This window comes from Centruroides sculpturatus, unplaced genomic scaffold (assembly GCF_000671375.1).
Source record: "Centruroides sculpturatus isolate CEXI.00-Female unplaced genomic scaffold, Cexi_2.0 scaffold204, whole genome shotgun sequence".
Taxonomy (NCBI): domain Eukaryota; kingdom Metazoa; phylum Arthropoda; class Arachnida; order Scorpiones; family Buthidae; genus Centruroides; species Centruroides sculpturatus.
In genome coordinates this window covers 54,214-74,588 of record NW_019384459.1, presented here as the reverse complement: position 1 = coordinate 74,588, position 20,375 = coordinate 54,214, and the positions used below count along the sequence as shown (strand labels likewise).

General features: G+C 33.6%; 2 protein-coding genes and 2 non-coding genes across 6 annotated transcripts; 3 read left to right on the top strand and 1 right to left on the bottom strand.

The window, feature by feature from the left end:
* The first annotated feature begins 569 nt into the window (after positions 1-569).
* LOC111620768 (septin-1-like) lies at positions 570-6,298 on the top strand. The gene is made up of 9 exons (XM_023362767.1): positions 570-576; positions 3,904-4,026; positions 4,093-4,179; positions 4,239-4,362; positions 4,505-4,757; positions 4,828-4,929; positions 4,997-5,142; positions 5,369-5,473; positions 5,567-6,298. The coding sequence occupies exons 1-9, from the start codon at positions 570-572 to the stop codon at positions 5,685-5,687; spliced, it is 1,068 nt and encodes a 355-aa protein (XP_023218535.1). The 3' UTR covers positions 5,688-6,298.
* On the top strand, positions 729-812 carry Trnal-uaa. Its single transcript has one exon. It is a non-coding gene; the product is annotated as a tRNA-Leu (tRNA).
* Positions 6,299-12,086: 5,788 nt separating the features above from the next.
* On the bottom strand, positions 12,087-16,001 carry LOC111620745 (E3 ubiquitin-protein ligase MARCH2-like). Of its 3 annotated transcripts, none has more exons than XM_023362740.1 (5): positions 15,855-16,001; positions 13,653-13,937; positions 13,469-13,578; positions 13,199-13,392; positions 12,087-12,210 (listed from the first exon to the last, which is right to left on the bottom strand). In XM_023362740.1, the coding sequence occupies exons 2-5, from the start codon at positions 13,810-13,812 to the stop codon at positions 12,135-12,137; spliced, it is 540 nt and encodes a 179-aa protein (XP_023218508.1). In that variant the 5' UTR covers positions 13,813-13,937; positions 15,855-16,001; the 3' UTR covers positions 12,087-12,134. The 3 variants fall into 3 exon arrangements, with proteins under 3 accessions (XP_023218508.1, XP_023218509.1, XP_023218511.1); XM_023362741.1 differs by lacking the exon at positions 15,855-16,001 and adding an exon at positions 14,148-14,316; XM_023362743.1 differs by lacking the exon at positions 15,855-16,001 and adding an exon at positions 14,013-14,093.
* Positions 16,002-20,151: 4,150 nt separating this feature from the next.
* Positions 20,152-20,223, top strand: Trnae-uuc. The gene has a single exon. It is a non-coding gene; the product is annotated as a tRNA-Glu (tRNA).
* Positions 20,224-20,375: the final 152 nt, after the last annotated feature.

Here is a 20,375-nt window from a genome sequence, read left to right as displayed (position 1 = left end):
AGCCATTACAGGTGTGCAGAAATAAAATTAGTTTTACATAAAGGTGACTTGTAACAAAATTGCACCGAGGGCCTGAAAGGAACATAATCCTGTCCGGAATTAATTACTGAGACTTTGGTGACATTTCTCCTTTGATTTTTTCAAGCCTGTATTTTGCTTGGAATAAAACAAATTTTTCACATTGACAGACAACTCGTCACTCTGAAAATCTTTTGAAATTCTCAGTCGATGATTGCTTATTTTTTACGTGTCATTCGAATGCAAATTATTATTGTCGTTGAAATAATTATAATTTTATTTCTGCACATCTGTAATGGCTGATGATTTCACCTGCGGAAGAAAAACGTGTTGTGTGTTTTAAGTACATTGTAGAGGGAATGATGGTTCAGGATAAATGTTACACAGAAGCTTATTCCCGTCGCTTCTGTAAAAATCTTTATAAGAAGCGAAATTGCAGACGAATTTCATAAACCGTCGGCTTAGCAATTCTCAACTCGAGATGAAACGCACGCACGTTCGATGAAAAACCGAACGATTCGTTACTATCGACGACTAATATGCGATGAAAGATGAAAAGTTAGTTGCGAAATGTCCAGTCGATGACGGCAGTTGGAATGGCATTTCTTCCGAAAGCAGAGAGGTGTAACGAAAATGCGAAACTCGTAGACAAGATTGATAACGATTGCTTTTCGATTTGATAATCAGGCGATTAGGAATTACTGTGTCTCGTCAGAATGGCCGAGTGGTCTAAGGCGCCAGACTTAAGATCTGGTCCTCGTATGAGGGCGTGGGTTCGAACCCCACTTCTGACAGCTTGTTTTGCTCGAGTGATCATATATCAGCGTTCAACCTTGTCGTTCAATTTGCGAGATGATGTATGGTCGCGGTTATTTGGAAAAGTCTCTGTACGGTACTTGTCTTTTCTTATAACAGTTTTTCTTCGTAATGCAAAGTTCGAAGTCTTGAACGGAATATTATTTTAACACTAATGGCCTGAATTTTCTTCTGACATTTAAAATATGTATGTGTGTACAGTACTGTACATTCGTTGCATTACACTGATTATTTAACGCGTGTAAGATGAAATTTTATTCTTCTTTGTTTTTGATCTTTGAAGTTTCGTATGTTACTTTCGGATCACATTGGACAATTTTCTCCAAGTTGTAATTCCATCTATAGTTTGTTATTTATCCTTTGTAATATTCTACTATAGAAAGTGTGTAAGCAAAATCCATAAGGATTTCAAAAAGAATGGAATAATATATTTTATTTAACAAAATCAAAAGTACAGTATATGCAAATTATAGTTATTAATTAAGTTCGGCTTTTTGCTTTTGTGATATTAAAGATTATGTTTTGACTAAGAGATTTTTTTTTGTTTTAACATTTGATTTACAGATAGTAGTAGCCTACGAGATACTGTGAGGTATTGCCACGACGTACTACGTCCATTTTGCTACAGCTTTAGCTTTAATCTCGGAACAAGGAATCGTTCAATTTCTTATTACTGAAAAATTGAGCATAAACAAATATATTAATCTAAGAAACTTTCACATATATATTCATTACCGATAAAGGGTCCGATCTACGTCAGAGTTCACCTACGTTATCTTGCTATTCGTAGAGAACCCTTCCATTGATTCAAAGCGTGTTCAATTTGAAAACCCTTAGCTGGGGTCCGACATATTCGGGATAAATTAAATCCATTAAATAACTATGCTGCCGACCTAGAGAAAACACAAAAGAAAACGGAAAAAATTCTGCATATATTTATGCGTGCTGGCGTCTATTTCGTGTAATATCTCAGAATACCTCAATGATTGAGAAACGGAATTTGTTATGATAACTTGTATATAAGAGACATTGATACAGTTAAATTTTGGTGGTTAAAGGTCGAAAGAGAGATGGGGAACCTACAAATTAAACAAGTTAAAAATTTAGGAACGGCATAATTATAATTAATTTTTTAAGGAATCATTTAATAGTTTTTGTTCAAATAAATTACATGTAATATAGTTTAAAAGACGTTTTTCCGAAAAATATTTTGAATTATATTGTGAAAAAAATTATAATTTTCTGAGTCTGTGTTATGTACGATTTAACCTCATTGGTTGAACGTTCGGCACGTGACGAACGTATTCAAATTTTAAATTCGAAGAATATCGTTAGTATTGCAGAATATTCCGCATCAAGAAAAATGGAAGAAAAAGAAATAAAGGAGGTCGGTATTCTCAGTTTTTCTTTAATTTCTATGAAATTAAAGTAGGTTAATCAAAATTTTAATTTAAAAGCCTCGTTTTTTTGGACATATGGCCGAGGCGGTTAAGGCATGGGCATATTGCTCTATAGGACCCGAAATCGAATTATGGAGAGCTAGGGCAATCTGTCCCGGATATGTCGGGCTATATACTCATCATTGATCGCCCCATTATGTCCCTAGTTAGATCCACGATAAATATTTATCATATTCATCGTGGATCTAGCTAGAGACATAATGGGGCCAAATATGAAAAAGTGCTTGTTTTTCATATTTATGTTAAAAATAAGCACACGAAATGCCTTTGTAAAAAGAAAAGATTTTATTCTATGCATTTTATTTCATTTTATTCAAATTATTCTATAACAAATTACATCATTTCTATAATTTACTAAATACATTATACAAAATTAAAAAGAGTTTTCAATTTTTACAAAAATGGAAAAATTGCTTAATAAAAATTAATTCGAAAAAAATAGAACAAATTACTTTAATTTTCTTTTATTTTATTAATAACTAGCTGCAAGGACCCGCTTCGCTGGGTTTTTATTTGTTCGTACATTTGTATGTAATATAGTTTTTGTTTTTTATATATAAAAGACTGTTTTTCTAAGTAATCTAGAATCTAGCTGCAAGGACCCGCTTCGCTGGGCATTTAAAAAGTAACGATAGTGAAGATTAAGATAATTACATTATAGCCAATCTTACCCGTTTTCACAGAATGCAAGAATTAGGTCCCCCGTTTCTGATTAGAGATCTGGTCCCGATTCTATTTCTGAACGTCTCCTGTTCACGTCAAGTCAAACGAACTATTTTCAACGTTTCTGGAACGTTTACAATCGTTCTATAATCGAACCAATATTCGAATTTTATGTTCGAATTTAATTCGAATTTGTACGAACAAATTCGAACAAAACATTCGAAATAGAAAGCCACTTTCAACCACTGTCAGCCTCATATGTCCCGCACCCTTATAGCTATCGAGACGCAACCCCCTGGTGCACGAATGGAGACTTGGGGCTACCACCACATACAAACAGCATTCATGTGCGATGTGTAGTTTTTGCGGAAAAGTGAAATATAGGGACACACGTCCATTTATATATATATATATATATATATATAGATTTAACATTAAAGTAAAATTTTAATACATTTTTTGGCTCCGTTTTCTTAAAATTTAATAAGATAGTGACGTAAATTATTGCTTTATTAAATACACGTGTCCCAACTGCCCGTACATTGGGACACTTGAGGCACGTGTTTCCCCCTTTTAGACGGCCCTAAACAACATAAAATTTATGACTTTTAACCTATTCTGCAAATATAAAACAAACTAATGAACGATATTTGTCCATTAATCCATGCAACTTCGTCGTATGTTGACCCAAACTCCATTTCTTGTTTTCGAGGCCAAGTGCAAGTGTCACTTTGTGGAGCACTGATTCAACATTGAATCATAGAGTTTGAAGCTCGTTGCATAATATACAATGCTCTTTTTTATAGCTTGTGCCTCCCACTTTTCATAGTCTGAGGCCGCTGCTGAAATAAACAATTATCGATTAATCGAAAAATAGACTGTTAGAAGAAAAATTGCCATCACTGCTCTATCCACCGTTTAAAACAGAATTTATAAATTCATAAAGTGTTATTTTATTTACAGAGCACTAAGCAAGAACTATCCAATTATTTAGGATTTTCTAGTCTTCCCAATCAAGTTCACAGAAAATCTGTGAAAAAAGGATTCGAATTCACATTATTGGTGGTGGGTAAGTAGAAAACTGATAAATACATATCTTTTTTTTCAATTAATATATAAATTTTTAATTATACAGGTGAATCTGGGTTGGGTAAATCCACTTTGATCAACAGTTTGTTTCTAACCGATCTGTATCCTGACAGATATGTACCAGAAGCTAAAGGTTTGTATAATTTATATCAAATTTAAATATATGTACTTATGTTATGTTTATATTTTCAGAGAAAATAGAACAGACTGTTTCAATAACCACATCCACTGTAGAAATAGAAGAAAAGGGAGTAAAGCTGAGATTAACTGTTGTGGATACACCAGGATTCGGAGATGCTATTGATAATACTGATTGGTAAACGTATTTTAGAAAAAGTATTATGTTTAATTGACTTAAAATGTAGCCCGAAATTAATCATAAATTTAGTTTCTGGTTGAATTTAAAATAGTATAATAAAAATTCGCAATTTTCAAACAGAATTCTTTTAATTTTTCAGTTTCACTTCCATTATTCAGTACATTGAAGATCAGTTCGAATGTTTTCTGAGAGAAGAAAGTGCGCTAAATAGAAGGAATATTGTCGATACTCGAGTTCACTGCTGTTTTTATTGCATTTCTCCATTCGGACACGGTCTTAAGCCACTCGATATTGCTTTCATGACACATCTTCACAACAAGGTTAATCTTATACCTCTAATTACAAAAGCGGATGCTCTGACTAAGACAGAGTTAACTAAACTGAAAGCTAGAGTAAGTCTTTATTAAAAACATATTTATTTTTAAACTGGCGTGTATATAACATTTATTTTTTTAATTATAGATAATGAGAGAAATAGTAGACAATGGTATTCGAATCTACGATTTTCCTGATTGCGATTCTGATGAAGATGACGAATATAAACAACTAGTCTGCGAGTTAAAAGTTAGTGGTTTGTTGTAAAAAGAAATTCATTAAATTATAATTATAAAACGTATTTCTAAATGTTTAGGAAGCCACGCCATTTGCCGTTTCTTCCGCTTTGCAAACATATGAAGTAAGAGGCAATAAAGTAAGAGGTAGAGCTTATCCTTGGGGAATACTCGATATAGAAAATACAGAACACAGCGATTTTTCAAAATTAAGATCGATGTTAATGTAAGTAAAATTCAATTTTATAAATAAACGTATATGAGTAAATTGCGAGAAAATCACCTGTGTAGAGAAAATTAGTAGGTTCTGGGGAATCATATGGTGTGGTGGCTCTTCCAGCCTACTGAAAATGGCTGAAGTTATTAATTTAAATACTTATAAGTAAATATAAGTATTATGTATATGTGCGTGCGGGTGTATTTAAAGTACAAACTTATTCTATTGAATTTAGAACCCATATGCAAGATTTACAAGAAGTTACTCATGAGCTTCATTACGAAACATATCGTTCGGATCGTCTAGCAGACAAAGGAGCCACTGTATGGCGCAAAACACCGTAAGTTATGTTTATTAAATTAATGAATTTATAACTTTAAATAAATTAATTGTTTTTTTTTCATTAAAAGTTAAATATTGTTTCTTATCGTAGTGTTCGACCAGAAGAAACGGAGAAAATCTTGAAAGAGAAAGAAGCCGAACTAAGCCGTATTCAAGGCATTTTAACTAGAATGCAAATGCAAAAAGAAAGTAAAACCTCCACCAATTATTAAAAATATTCACTATTGATTTAAAAAAGTTAAAATTCTTAAGAGAAACCGATTCACTAGATACAAAATTTAAAAATTTTGTTAATTCACTATTAAACAAATAAAGAAATTCATTCAAAATTTGAAATAAAAGTATTATTTTTTTTTGGATTTCAAAAAAATTTCAGATTTCTTCATTCCTTGAATAAAAAGCTGCAGAATTGTCTTGCGTTTTATTTGTAGTTCTTCCATAGCTAACAGAACAATGACCTTATACAGAAAATTTCTACCTTACCTTGTATAAAATTGGAAAAGATTAAACAGAGAATAGAACCGGAATGGAAATTTAAACGATAGGCGCAAAAAACTAGGCGTTACTTTAGCTAAGCAGAACAGAACATTAAGAAAGAAAAATGAAGAAAAGTTTACGTGAAGCAAAATATGAATAAAGTCTAGCAGAATTTCAAAAACCAGTTACAAAGAAATTAGCTGTTCCTGTAGATGTTAGAAAAGTTATGAAAACCCTTGAAGATGCTATAAGTTCATAACAATGCGATGATAAAAACTTATTTTTAACGAAAAAATCGATAAAACAAGCATGAAACACAAGAAAATTAAGCAAAGCCATCGTTAAAGTGACTAATGACATGTTCTACTGAGTATTATTTAAATAACTTATCTCTAGGCGTCTCTAACTATACATATACTGCAGATGACTTAATTAAATGAAGGATTAGATGTTTCGTATATAGAGCAATATGATTTTATATTACTATCACAATTAATAAATAAACCTCCTAAAATAGATAAAATGCTTGAAAAAAATTGAAAGTATACGTAAACCATTAGGCTCATTAAAAGCTAAAAACAAACAAAAAGTTAAATAAAACTAAAGATGAAAGACAAAGAAGCTTTTCTTCTAATGCTTTTTAAATTAAACTAATCGTTCTGAATTAAACTTAATTGCGTCCAATCGTTTTTGGTAGTTTGTGTGTTGAATATTGTACGATAAGAATTCGTATTGTTTGGTGGATATTAAAAATAATCATGTAGGATTTGAATGGCAAATTGTCTGAACAAGCGCGAGTAAAGACGAGGATAAAGAATACAAAAATAGTTAAATATATCAATAACACATGTAATGCAAAAGATACATAAAAAATGCAATAAATACACATGATATTCGGTTGTTTATAAATTAAATAATATATACTGCCTTCACATTGAACAGAAACGTACAGTACTCGGCAAAATAATTAATCAAGTAAAGAACACATTCTTTGCCAAGGGAGTTTATTAAAAACTAACGTTTTCGATCTACTCCATAGATCATCCTCAGGTTGAAATATTCGAATTTGGAATAACAAAAATAGAACGCCAAATTCAAAGAGATAAAAACCGACAACTTAGCAACTAATTAAAATAAAAATTAAAGCGTAAAAATACATAAATGTAAAAATAAATAACATACAACTACTAAATAATATTATAGTGGCTTCACTACTGTATTTGTTAATCAATAAAAATCACTAAGGTTCCCATATCGTGTGAATCCGGGAGCGTAAGGCTCCCGTTCACTTGTCAGGACGACTAATTGACTCTCAAATGTCAGGCGAGTGGATGGAGAGAATTTGGGGTCGACGATAAGGTGAAGGGTGTCATCGAGTAAAGGAGTCTACCATATTTATAACAGATAAAATAACAATTTATTAACGAAGCAAATTAAACAAAGACTACACAAATTACGTCAAAACCGCCTAATATGCAGAGAGAGAGTTTCCCGCTGTTCATACCTTTTTATGGAGTTCCTTGATCGGTTTAATCCGGGGAGGCGCTTAAACGTTCAAATCTATTATCCACAAGAGCATAAATTTAAAAAGTTCGCGACTTTTGCGATGATTTAATTCGAGGTTCATCGGAGATCGGAATTCGGCGGGTTCGGAAAATCGGCGCGATTTCGTTAGTCCTGCGTTCGTTCGTAGACTCCCCAGAGAGGGGGTAAGAACTGTCTTTTATAGGTTTTTGTGGGGAATTTCCACTACGTGATCGGATGTTCATGAGTTAAAGGTTATAGGTGTTCCTGGGATCTAAAACAAATGACGACATTTAGATGCTAACTGTAAACTTTCTTGCAAGATGAGATGCAAGTTCTGCAGAGAACAATGGATGTTGCTAGTTATGACCAGAAAGTTTACACAAGCCCAGCTAAAACTCGTTTTTTCTTCTAGGGCGTTACATAAACGAAAGTTTAATTAATTAACATTTTTGTTAATAATAGAGCGGGATTTTCGTCACAAAAATTCCGGATCTCACAATCGCGATTGCGGATATGACGCAATTCAAGAACTACTTGTATAAGTTTTTTAAGTTTTTTAACGGCTTACTTCCATGCTGAGGGTAGGCCCTCCGCATCTCTGTCGTTTATGCATTTTTCATCTAACTTGCTCCTATATATTTCCATCTTTTCGGCAGTTTTCGCTAAAGTTGGGGAGTGCACTTCTCTGATGATTTCCGCATCCTCCCACCTAACTACGGATCCTTGGGCCTGAGCCATCTGGGCCAGAACCGTTGCGTTAGATCTTTTTCTAATATCATATTTATGCTCTTTGACCCTTATTCCTAGGTTTCTCGTTGTAACTCCTATGTACTCCTTTTCTATTCCTAACTGCTGGTTCTCGTACGGGATCCTGTACACTCCTGCTTTATCTTCCCTCTTAATATCCCCTTTATCATTTCTTAGAATCTTGTACAGATTCGAAGCTCGTTTTACGATCAACGTTGATCCATTATTGTCCGCAATCTCCTTCATGACGGTTCTTACATTTTTGTTGAATGTACACTTCGTGTATTTACTAGGCCCTTGTATCGCCTATCTCGAATTTTCTAATAATGCCAGCGATTATGTTTCTTCTGTAACCCAAGGTTTCTGCTATCTGCATAATCCTTTTCATTTCTTTATTTCTGTCCATAATGTTATCGCAATATAGTAAAGCCCTTCTAATTAAGGCACGAAAAGCTGCTAATTTATAACGAAATGGATCATTGGACTGCGTAGGAATGTAGAGTGGGCTATGCGCCGGTTTGGTATACGCATTAGTAGATAAATGCCCTTTCTTAAAGATGATATTAAAGAAATGAAAAGGATTATGCAGATAGCAGAAACCTTGGGTTACAGAAGAAACATAATCGCTGGCATTATTAGAAAATTCGAGATAGGCGATACAAGGGCCTCTAAACAAGGGCCTAGTAAATACACGAAGTGTACATTCAACAAAAATGTAAGAACCGTCATGAAGGAGATTGCGGACAATAATGGATCAACGTTGATCGTAAAACGAGCTTCGAATCTGTACAAGATTCTAAGAAATGATAAAGGGGATATTAAGAGGGAAGATAAAGCAGGAGTGTACAGGATCCCGTACGAGAACCAGCAGTTAGGAATAGAAAAGGAGTACATAGGAGTTACAACGAGAAACCTAGGAATAAGGGTCAAAGAGCATAAATATGATATTAGAAAAAGATCTAACGCAACGGTTCTGGCCCAGATGGCTCAGGCCCAAGGATCCGTAGTTAGGTGGGAGGATGCGGAAATCATCAGAGAAGTGCACTCCCCAACTTTAGCGAAAACTGCCGAAAAGATGGAAATATATAGGAGCAAGTTAGATGAAAAATGCATAAACGACAGAGATGCGGAGGGCCTACCCTCAGCATGGAAGTAAGCCGTTAAAAAACTTAAAAAACTTATACAAGTAGTTCTTGAATTGCGTCATATCCGCAATCGCAATATGGGAACCTTAATGATTTTTATTGGTTAACAAATTGGCTTATAATATTATTTAGTAGTTGTATGTTATTTATTTTTACATTTATGTATTTTTACGCTTTAATTTTTATTTTAATTAGTTGCTAAGTTGTCGGTTTTTATCTCTTTGAATTTGGCGTTCTATTTTTGTTATTCCAAATTCGAATGTTTCAACCTGAGGATGATCTATGGAGTAGATCGAAAACGTTAGTTTTTAATAAACTCCCTTGGCAAAGAATAAGGTGTTCGTTACTTGATTACTGTCTTTACATTGACAGAAATTGAAAGAATCAATGGTCTTTAGAAAAGACTATTCTCACGTTAAAATTCTAGCTGTTGAGATATTTAGATTATTTACATATAAATATATTATTGATGTATTAACGTTTGTTATTTAATTAAGTAAATATTCCATCGACTGGACTACTAGAGAGCCACAGATTATCCATAGCTAGACCAATCTTGATTCTTAAGTATAAGTAATCCAATTGATTCTGAAACACAGTCCGTGTGATTTCCAATTATCCGATTTGTGCAAATTTCCCCTTTAGTGACAGGGCCAATCATTTATAACCAGATGCATAACAGAGATGTGTCTATTTCAAAGTTAATATTATTTCCAAAATGAGAGCTTTAAAGTTGATTTTGTTTTTGGCGAAAGCATCTAAAATACGATCGAAGCTAATAAGAAGAATTTTTATAAATAGTACTCTATCTATTTATAAAAATTCTCCTTTAGTTTTGGCTTATATTGGCCGAAACTGATCGAGTTAAATGTGATATATATTGATAATAAGGTAGAAGAAATTAAAGGAGTAATAGAATACAGTATTTCCATTATTTTGATAATTGATATTTTTGATAATGCCATAATTAATGAATTTTATTTATTACAGTTAGTGAAGTTAAGATCAAAAGAAACAAATATCAAATATAATTGATATTTACTTCTTAATTAAATGATTATCCTTTAGTGGTAACGGAGTTATAGAATGAAAGAACAAACCAAATATGGAAAGCTTAAGGACAGGAGGCTCGATTAATCATATAAGAACTTCTGATCTGTACAGAAAATCACATAATTTCAATTGAAAAATTTTCTTTCTCAGGCTCTTCAAGCCATTTCAGAAACATTTCATCACGTTTTATGATAGTACGAATACACAATATTCTAATATTACAAATATTCAGACTGCTACACTTTAACAAAAAGGAAAAATGATTCTAAGGACGGATGAATTTAACGTCCGTTTCCCAGATGTCCTGTCTGCAAGGTGGGGACCTTACTCTCCTCTCTCCCCTGACCAAGCGATCTCCTCCCCTTCGTGACCCCCTCAGTTCTCCGAATTTTTGACCATTGCAGATGTGGAGTTAAGAGGAGTGGTGCTAATGAGTAGCAGATTTTAAACTCTGCTTACAAATATCATTTCGCAATTAGAATCGTACCACTCCGAATGCATCGTTACAAGCGTTTTAAAAAGAAAGGTGAGCGCACTGCTTATCTTTGAGTTACGGAAGAATAAATTAAATAAATTAAAAATATGATTAAAAATTGGTCCATTATTGTGACGAGTCACCATATTTTTGCTCATAATATAAATAACAATAAAACTGATATATTAGAATGGAAAAAAGTAATGTATCAATATATAAGTTTGATTGTTCATGTATGAAAAATTATGTAGGTGAAACTGGGAGAAAGTTAAGAGTTAGGTTTAATGAGCATACTTATGCAATCAAAAATAATTTGCAATCATTAGCACTAGCTAAACATTGTATTCAATTTAGTTGTAACATAAACAAAGACTTACTAAAGATCCCATAAGAACTGGTGAAACCAAGTTGAAAAATAGAGCTCAACAGAAACATTAAAATTTAGATGTTTCTGCTGAGCTCTATTTTTCAATCTGGTTTTACCAGTTTTTTTTTTATGGGATTTTAAGTATTTTTCAGTCATGAATAACTTCATAATATAATAGAATTGAAACTTATTGTGTCAGAGAATAAATATATGTCACATAGTATACGCTCGACCAATGAAATGTTAATATTTAAAAATGGGTTATAATTTTGTAAATACTCAATACTTTTAAATATAACCTTCAAAAGGACCACAAAAGAGATGGTCAGCTCTCGAAAGAGCCATTAAGCATATGCAAACTGCTTCTAGATTTTCCTGTAGCTCGCGAAAATTTCTCGTGTAAATCTAGTGGAAAAAAATGATAAATTTAGAATTACGTAAGTCCAGAACGATTCGACAAAATTATTCAAAATTTAAGACATTGCGGACACTAAATATTTTAAATTTCATCCAAATCGGTTTGTTGGTCTGAGATATTAACGGTCAAATTTTGCAATTTAATACTATGGTATAAGGTGTGGCCGAGCTCTACTATAGAGCCTCTATGATAATTAAAACTAATTAGAAAATTCTTGACAATGCTTTAATCCTTATTACTTTTAAAAAATAATGAAATAAAATAAAATCCAAGAGAGATTAGTATTGGTAAAGTTTATTTATTCTCCGCATAAAAATAATTATTTGTTGTAAAGTTTCGATAAGTATCCGTTTTATCTTGATCGAATTTACCATTCATAAAATTTTGATTTTGCCTTTTTTCCAGAATTAAGAGGAAACGGGAGATGACATATTGATAATTTCGTTAAATTTATCGTAAGCATTCTGTCAAAAGTTGGACGTTGCTATGATTATTTTTCCATCTTTTGTAGGAACGATAACGCCTCCTGTAATATAAATCATGCAAAAATTACTTCCTGTTTATGTAATTTTCTTAAAATATATAAAATATTTTAAACATATAAAATAAATTCAAATTACAATATGTAAAATTGAATAGAACTTATTTATCTGACGGGCGGATAGCCGAGCGACTAAAGGCAGTGTCACGTTATAGGGCCCAGGCAAATTTAAATTAAGGAGCCCCATGTTAAATACAGTGTTTTATAAAGACATTTTTCCTTGGAGAAATTTTTTGAAGGAAATACTTTCTTATAAAAGGTTTGGAGTCCCTGTTGGTTGAGGCCTTAGGCAATTGCCCTTTTTGCCCATAGGATAACGCGCCATTGGCTAAAGCTGACAGCCTACTGCTCTGGGATCCGGGATCGATCTGGAAGGATCATAAAATCACAAGAATTTTTTGAGGGCGATCAGTCCCGGATATATCGGACCCCGCCCTCATCATCCGGCTTCTCATTATGGGCCTGGCCGAACTCATACTGGGCTTACTAAAATAAATGGTCCCGTAAAACTCGCAAGAAGGAGAGTTTTAAAAATATTCATGTATGTATCTATACATATTCAATTGAAACTCTAAGATCAATACGAATTTTCCAAAATAAAACCCGGAAAATTCCACGAGACCAGCCCGATGGCCATGTGCGAATCCACGCTCAACTTCTAGCGTTCGGTGGTTTTATCCCCTCAACCGATGGTAGGCATTGCAACTCTTTAGTCGATCACCATTTTGTTTTAAAATGAGTAAATTTACGTTTTAAAATAGCGTAATCGTCATTTTCTTCCCAGATATGACAGACAAACATTAAAAATTACATTATTCTAAAAAGAACAGTTCTTTAAAATTTAAACCATGGTTGACAATAATTCAAATTGTACACAGCGTACAATTTGAATTTAGATTTACACAGTGATCTATGCGCTGTACACTGACGCATAGATCACTGTGTAGATCTATGTTCTATTAGTCTATCTTACCTAAGTGTAGCAAATAGCTGATGAAAAAAACAAATTATTAAAAATGAAGAAACGATTGCCATCGCCATCTTTTCTAAGCATATAAACACGCTCAGGATACCCAGGAATGTTGCTGCACATATAACAATTAAATCTCTTCTTAAAATTTTTCTGTTCTTTAAAGAGTCATTACTTTGCCACCATTCTCTAAATTTCTGAAGAAAAATATTGTAAGTTAAGTTTGAATAAAGTAGATTTAATAAATGGAATTTTCGTAGAAAGCTGCATTACTTTCGGAATGCGGATAACGTGAAACGGTGTTTGGCACAACTCGCAAGAATCCACATTTCGATTTTCTAACCATGTTTCTAAGCAATTTTTATGTACGAAACCTACGGATCCTGGTAAATTAATTAGAGATTAAAATTGCTATAATTTGTTATATTTGAATAGTTGTTAATTTGCTACATTTTACCTTTGCAGAGGCAAGGAGAAATTAAATTACCCTCATCGGCCAAACAGATTCGGCATTTAGTTGTGCTGTCCTTCATTCCGTTTGTATTTGCACATTGAATACAGTAATTGTCAATTTTCGAAGATGGTTTGTCGTTTTCTTTAATGTCTCCAGACTCCATCCGATTGAATTCAAACAATCCAATAATACCGTAGCTCTTACAAACAGAAACGTAACAAATTTTGGATTTCAATTATTTCCGTAATGAACCAATTGTTAAGCTGGGTGAACTTTTAAATTTCCAATCTGTAATAATGGCAAAATATTAAATACAGTAATAAAATTATTATTTTTTATATTTTCGATAATTTCAAATTTTACGATTGGTTAGTACGTAGTTTTCACGTTTTGAAGCATTTTTGTGACTTTTTTCTATTGTTCTGACAAAAAATCTTATTCGAGGTTACAGGAAGCGCCGCCATCATTATTCTAGAAAAGTAATTATAGAAAGCTAACCTTCCACCCCGAGGTGTGTGAGCTGATATTAGTAACGGAAGTTTGGTCCTTTGGCACCATCTGTTGAGGGGAAGGGCCAGCTATAATATGAACGATTGACAAAAATAGAATTTAAAGTGGTGTGACTAAATACAAGCATAAGCTTGATTCTTAGAGCAATTATTTAACAAATAGAGCCAATAAAATCTAATTCTATGACTAAAAAAGCAAGAAAGAGGCACATTGTACGTGCCTGACATGCAAATGAGGAGCACATCCTCCATTCCAATTATGCAAATCGACCAAGAGTTAAAGAAAAACGCCAAAATTAAGAAAAAAAGCGTCTAAAATTACAAGAATAAGCGATTCTAACTAATAATATATAACTCTAAACAGTTTAGAGACATCAAAAACACATTAAAAACTAAGGTTAAGGATTGTGATTACAAAGTGAAAAATTAAGGTTAAGGCAAAAAATCGACCACAGACAAAGATATTACGCTATAATAAACTATTATTAAAAAGAATCTTTTAACGTTATAAGAGAAAATAAAAAAACACTCAGCAGAAACGCTCCAACTGCACAAGGGGAAAAAAATTATTTTAAAAATTAAGAGGACGCCAGTCGGAAATAGCGATCAAAGTCGCGATTTTGAATGAAAGTATCAAAATAACAATAGACTAGTAAATTTAAATCTAAAAAGAAGAAAATTTACTGATAAGGTTGTAAAAATGAAAAAAAAAAAATTAATTAGGATGATAGATATCGCCTATTTGTCGGTTAAAGTCCAGATAGGTATACCGTCATGGCGGCTCATCTCTGATTCCAGCAAACAAAAGGAAACAGTGGGGACGCACGTTCTAACCTAACCTATTCTAATAATTTGATTGGTAATAATTATGGTAATTTATTAGAATAGGTTAGGTTAGGTTAGAACGTGCGTCACCACTGAACTGGCGTCCTCTTAACCCATAAGTACCGTATAGAATATACGAGATAAAAGAACAAATAGAGAAAACAAAAAATAAATTAAGTTAAATTAAGTAAAAATATACAGAAACACGGCTGGTTGTTGCAAATATCCAACTCCCGAGCTGTTCAGTAGCTGTATGGAGGCAGCTATCATCGCCCTAGAGGTCAGTAGGAACTTGAAACGGGAAATTAAAGAACAAATAAAGATAAACTTAGGGAAGGCACAGGAGATTGTAGATCTCGGGGAGCACCGAAGTACTCCAGATCTTAATGTGGGGTAAGAAATAAATGAGGACCTCACAACACAACACACCTCAGAGCAAAAAAACCAATTTATATTAACTTAAGCGCGTGTACAGATGGTAATGGCTAACATTAGCCGTTCGATGATAACCGATTTTACAAGGGGTACTACTATCCGATTATTACAATCGACATCGCTCGCTATTCACGAATACCGATAATAAGAGAATTACAATCTATTACAAGAAGAATCCAGATCGTTGGTTTGCCTGCGCAATATTCTGCATCAGGCCGTATCCTCGGCAAAATCGATAACAATGGGGAGTTGATCACGTGTGAAAAAAGTTATTAATTTCGAAATAATGTAGCACTTGCTACTAATAAGCAAAGTTCTTTCGACTACACTTGAAATTATCGTTCCTCGTATCGTCATTCTCCGATGCGACTCGATTTTTCTCCCTTCCGTACGATTACTGCCGACTTGTCTATCCTTGCATATTGCGACCCCTTACCTCCTTTCTCCTCGTCCTTTGTCCTGTCAAGGTCTCTCTTAGTGCAAATTAGTTCAGGAGAGCCCGAAAAGAAAAAGGCCTCTGCCGTTTCGGGGTCACCCTTTTATATCACCACATGTTCAATCCTCCCGCCACCTATCACGCGGTCACCTTAACATCCAATCAGCAGTCCACCAACCACCACCATAAGGTAGCGCGCGACACAAAAAAATTGACATCGACGCGTCACAAAAATAGTAACAACCCGACACATATAATAAAAATATAAAAAAAAAATAATTTATAATACAAAATAAGAATAGCACTACAAGATATTCCTGTCCTTATTCAATAGTTATAAGGACTTAAACGACAACTACAACGACTTTATAAATTATAAGCAACTAAAGGAAGATTTTAAAGATTTCAACGACAAAAATCAAGCACAACAGCTAAGCCTACGTGCTCGGACTTCTCGTCCATAGCCAGAGCCGGATTAACTCATTTTGGGGCCCTAGACATTTTCTTCTTCAGGGTCCCCTGCCGGCTCTTTCAATGAATAAATTTTGTTACTATTATTTATATTAAATCGCATACAGACACTGCAGCTGCTTAATAAAAAATAAAAGCAAAATTATTTAACAATATTTCACAGGATTCAAGAATACATATAATTAATATTATTCTTATCGCTGTAAAAAAAAATTCTAAATTATTGGGAGTTCCCTTTTACTTCCAATTAGAAGAAACATAAGAATACGAGGGTTGTTCAAAAAGTTCTCGAACTTTATTTATTACAAAAAAAAAATACTTCACATACTTGTCAGGGTCCCCTTCAAAGTAGTCTCCTCCGCAACGTATACACTTATTTCAACGGTGTTTCCACTTTTTGAAACAGTCCTGGAACGCTTTTTTCAGAATGCTCATAAGCTCCTCCGTTGTTTTTTTCTATCTCAGGAATGGTGGCAAATCTTTTTCCTTTGAGTGTGTTTTTTAGTTTGTTGGAGAACAGCAAAAAGTCTCTTTGTGTCAGGTCAGGTGAGTAGGGGGAAAACACAGCGGTCTTGTTTTTGGCCAAAAACTCACGAGTTCTGAGGGACAAATGAGCCGGCGCGTTGTCGTGATGAAAAAAACACTCGCCGCTCCTCCAAAGTTCGGGCCGTTTACTCCTGATTCTGTCTCTTAGGCATTTCATAACACCAAGTAGTACTCTGTGTTGACTGTCTGGCTTGTAGATAGGTATTCGTGATGCACAACCCCCTTTGCATCGAAAAAAACAGTCAACATCACCTTAACATTTGAGCGAACTTGTCGAGCTTTTTTGGAGCAGGGGGCTGTTTCACCCACCCGTGGGAAGTTTCCGTGAAGGATTTTCGGAGTTTCACACAGAATTTCACAGAACAACGCAAAATCATTTTAATGTTACCAGTAGCATTGTGATAAGTCTACTATAGTGTATTTGAGATATTAGTTTCAACAATTTTCAAGACAAGAAGCTCTTTTATAATGTTTAAAACTGTTATATTGCTATATATTGTGAATGAAAGTTTTTTACATAAATTATCTGTTTAATAAATAGATAATGGTAAAATAAGTAAATAAATTTGCATTTTACTGTTTTGTTTTATTACATATATATGACAATTAGGAAAACCATAGCTTATTCTTTGATACATTTAAATAGTTATAGAAATTTAATCCAGATAAATACAAACTATTTTTTAAATAATTTATTAACTTTAACACTATATAAATTGTTCTTTACATTTTTACTTGATTCAGTATAGTCAGAAATAGTATTTGAGATAAAATAGTTATGTATTTTTTACATGAGAAATTACATTTCTTATGACACTCATACTGGCTCTACATAGTTTGGTAATTTATATAATATTCTGCACTATCAAAAGTACAATATGAATGAAGATTTGTTGATGGCTTACTACACCTATCTTTTATTTATATATGTTTAAAATATCACTAGCATGTCTTTCTTTTAGCCTCCATGTCATCACTAATCACCAACACTATCAAACTTTAATTATGGATATTCTTCTTCTTATATTTTCAATGGCACTTTCTTTTAAAGATAACTCTTATTATGACGATTTTGTCGTATAACTGTCTCTATACTTCGTATGGAGAACCGTTCTAATGGCAGACTTTCGTATAACAGACTCTTACATAGTATGGAGAACTCTGAATTGAGGACTCTTCGTATGACGATCTCCTCGAATGGCAGGAAAATGTCCCTTTTATATCGGCCTTCTCTGACGGTCTAGTAGCGTGTGCAAAAGCTCGACTCATCTCATGAGTCGGCCGTGGAAAGGAAATCAATTTCCTTTCTAAAATCGAAAGTTTCTTTTGACATCCGTTTTTGAAAAATTCGTTGAAGTTTAAAATATTATTTTCTGTTACTTTATAAATCTTTTTCTCTCCTTGTTTTTGCCCAAAATGACTTTCCTTCTAACTCTAGATTCTCACAATACTGTCTGAACTGTTGCCATCTTACATTTACCTATTTTATTTGTCAATCTCTTACTCATCATCCTCTAATCATCTCTTAGTTATTAGAGAGGTTGCGACCGGCGTTTTCAACGTGAAAACGTGTACATCGGACGTGCAGCGCCGCTTTCCTAAAGGCCTAGAAGTTTGACAATGGTGTTTGGATAGTCAGTGGAATCATGCTCGACATTCCGAACACCATTGCCAAACTTCTAGGTCTTTAGAAAAGCGGCGCTGCACGTCCGATGTACACGTTTCGCGTTGAAAACGTCGGCCGCAACCTCTCTATTATGTGTCTGTAAATATGTTGTCTAAATAGTTGGAATTTCCTCTTTTTTCTCTAACAGTCTATATTTGAAATTCAAGAACTAAATCTACTGACTTTTTAATCTTCCTCTCTAAGTTGTTCCTAACTTTTTTGGCTCAATTTTAATTTCTATCTCATTAATGAACACAATATAAATTGTGAATAACATATATCATAGCTCTTTTCTCACTGCAAACTACAATAATTTATCTTAATTATTAATAAATAAAAAAAAAGATGTGGGCTTAAACCTTGATAATCTAAAACCACCCTAAATCTCTTTTTTTGTAACACTTTAAATCTATCCTAACACGTGGTTTAACATTTCTATACATTTCTCGGGAATCCTGAAGACATCCTATATTAATAATGTATATACAGGCTTAACTATAAATTTTTTGACTATAAAACAAACAGTCTAATCACTTTAAAGTTAAAATCGTGGAAGTGACAGTTAATAGAAATACTGGCCGCGTTTCTTTATGCAGCGCTCGAGAAGCGCTTTACAGCGAACCCTCTGAAACCCGTTTCTAAATAGCAGCGCTGCAATGTAGCGAACCGTTTCTAAACGTTTGCTGCAAGAGGTCGCTGCAGCGAAGATAAAGCAGCTTTTACGTCCGCTACACGTGCAAAGCAAAATGCACGTTGTGTGTATAATACGATATTATGCTGTAAAAATAAAAAAGTCGAAGTGACTGTTGATAAAAATATTATGGAAAGATTAAGAAGGATTAAATTTTATGAAATGACTCTGAAAGTTATCTAAAGAATAAGAAAATACTATATTTTAAATATAATTATATATCTTTTATCTCTTTACTTTGTTCACATTTATGGAAAGATAAATGCTCGATTCTTTATATCTCTTTATTTAAATATTGTAGTTCTTTAACTAAAGCACTATTTTCGGCTGTAACTGGAATTAAAGGATAGATTATGAACGTCCATGTTTCGCTCGAGCGGAAAGCGTTTCTGAACTATGATGCAGCGACGTGTAGCGATAGCTGCTCGTGACGTCATTTACGCTGCACTCTCGCTGCATAAAGAAACGCAGCCAAACTTAGGCCTACCCGCGATCGAAGTGGCAGAAATATTTATTAAACCAGAATAGTAGCATTATAGATATCCAGCGACTCTGCTAGCACGCGTGTGCGTTATATAGAGGGCTCTTTAGTCGATGTGAATACTGTATATTCGTTTAAATTATAAAAGCCATTTTCTGAATGGTTAGAGTACGTCGCGTGCGTAACATATGCTGATGCTCTCTGTCGTCATCATACGTCAGAAGATATATCAACATAATGTAAAGGACGTGTTAACGCGCATTGATTATGTGGATTCGGTCAACTGTTACCGATACAGATCGTATTTCTACCATCACATAATAAATCTAATTCTTTGTCTAAGAGCAGAGATCTTTTAATTGAATCAGATCATCACAAAATTTTCGAGTATGAACATTTGTTATTTATATAAAAGAAGTTAATTCCAAAGTAAATTCAACACTCCCATGTGGTCTAGTGGTTAGGATATCTGGCTTTCACCCAGAAGGCCCGGGTTCGATTCCCGGCATGGGAACACTTTTTATATTTTTTTTTCTTCCTTTTATTATTATTTCCTCATTCTTTAATTATTAGTCATTACTTATATATATCATGAATTAAGTTTATATATAAATACCGGACAACCGTAAAACGACGCCATCTGTCGATCGAAAAATTAATTTACAA

Coding starts and splice junctions, on each gene's coding strand:
- LOC111620745 (XM_023362740.1), bottom strand. CDS start 13,812: ATGGAGTCTGGAGACATTAAAGAAAACGACAAACCATCTTCGAAAATT. Junction 13,393..13,468: donor ACGTTATCCGCATTCCGAAA/GTAATGCAGCTT, acceptor ATTTTTCTTCAG/AAATTTAGAGAATGGTGGCA. Junction 12,211..13,198: donor CAGCTATTTGCTACACTTAG/GTAAGATAGACT, acceptor TTTATATTACAG/GAGGCGTTATCGTTCCTACA.
- LOC111620768 (XM_023362767.1), top strand. Junction 4,363..4,504: donor GCTATTGATAATACTGATTG/GTAAACGTATTT, acceptor TTAATTTTTCAG/TTTCACTTCCATTATTCAGT. Junction 4,930..4,996: donor AACTAGTCTGCGAGTTAAAA/GTTAGTGGTTTG, acceptor CTAAATGTTTAG/GAAGCCACGCCATTTGCCGT.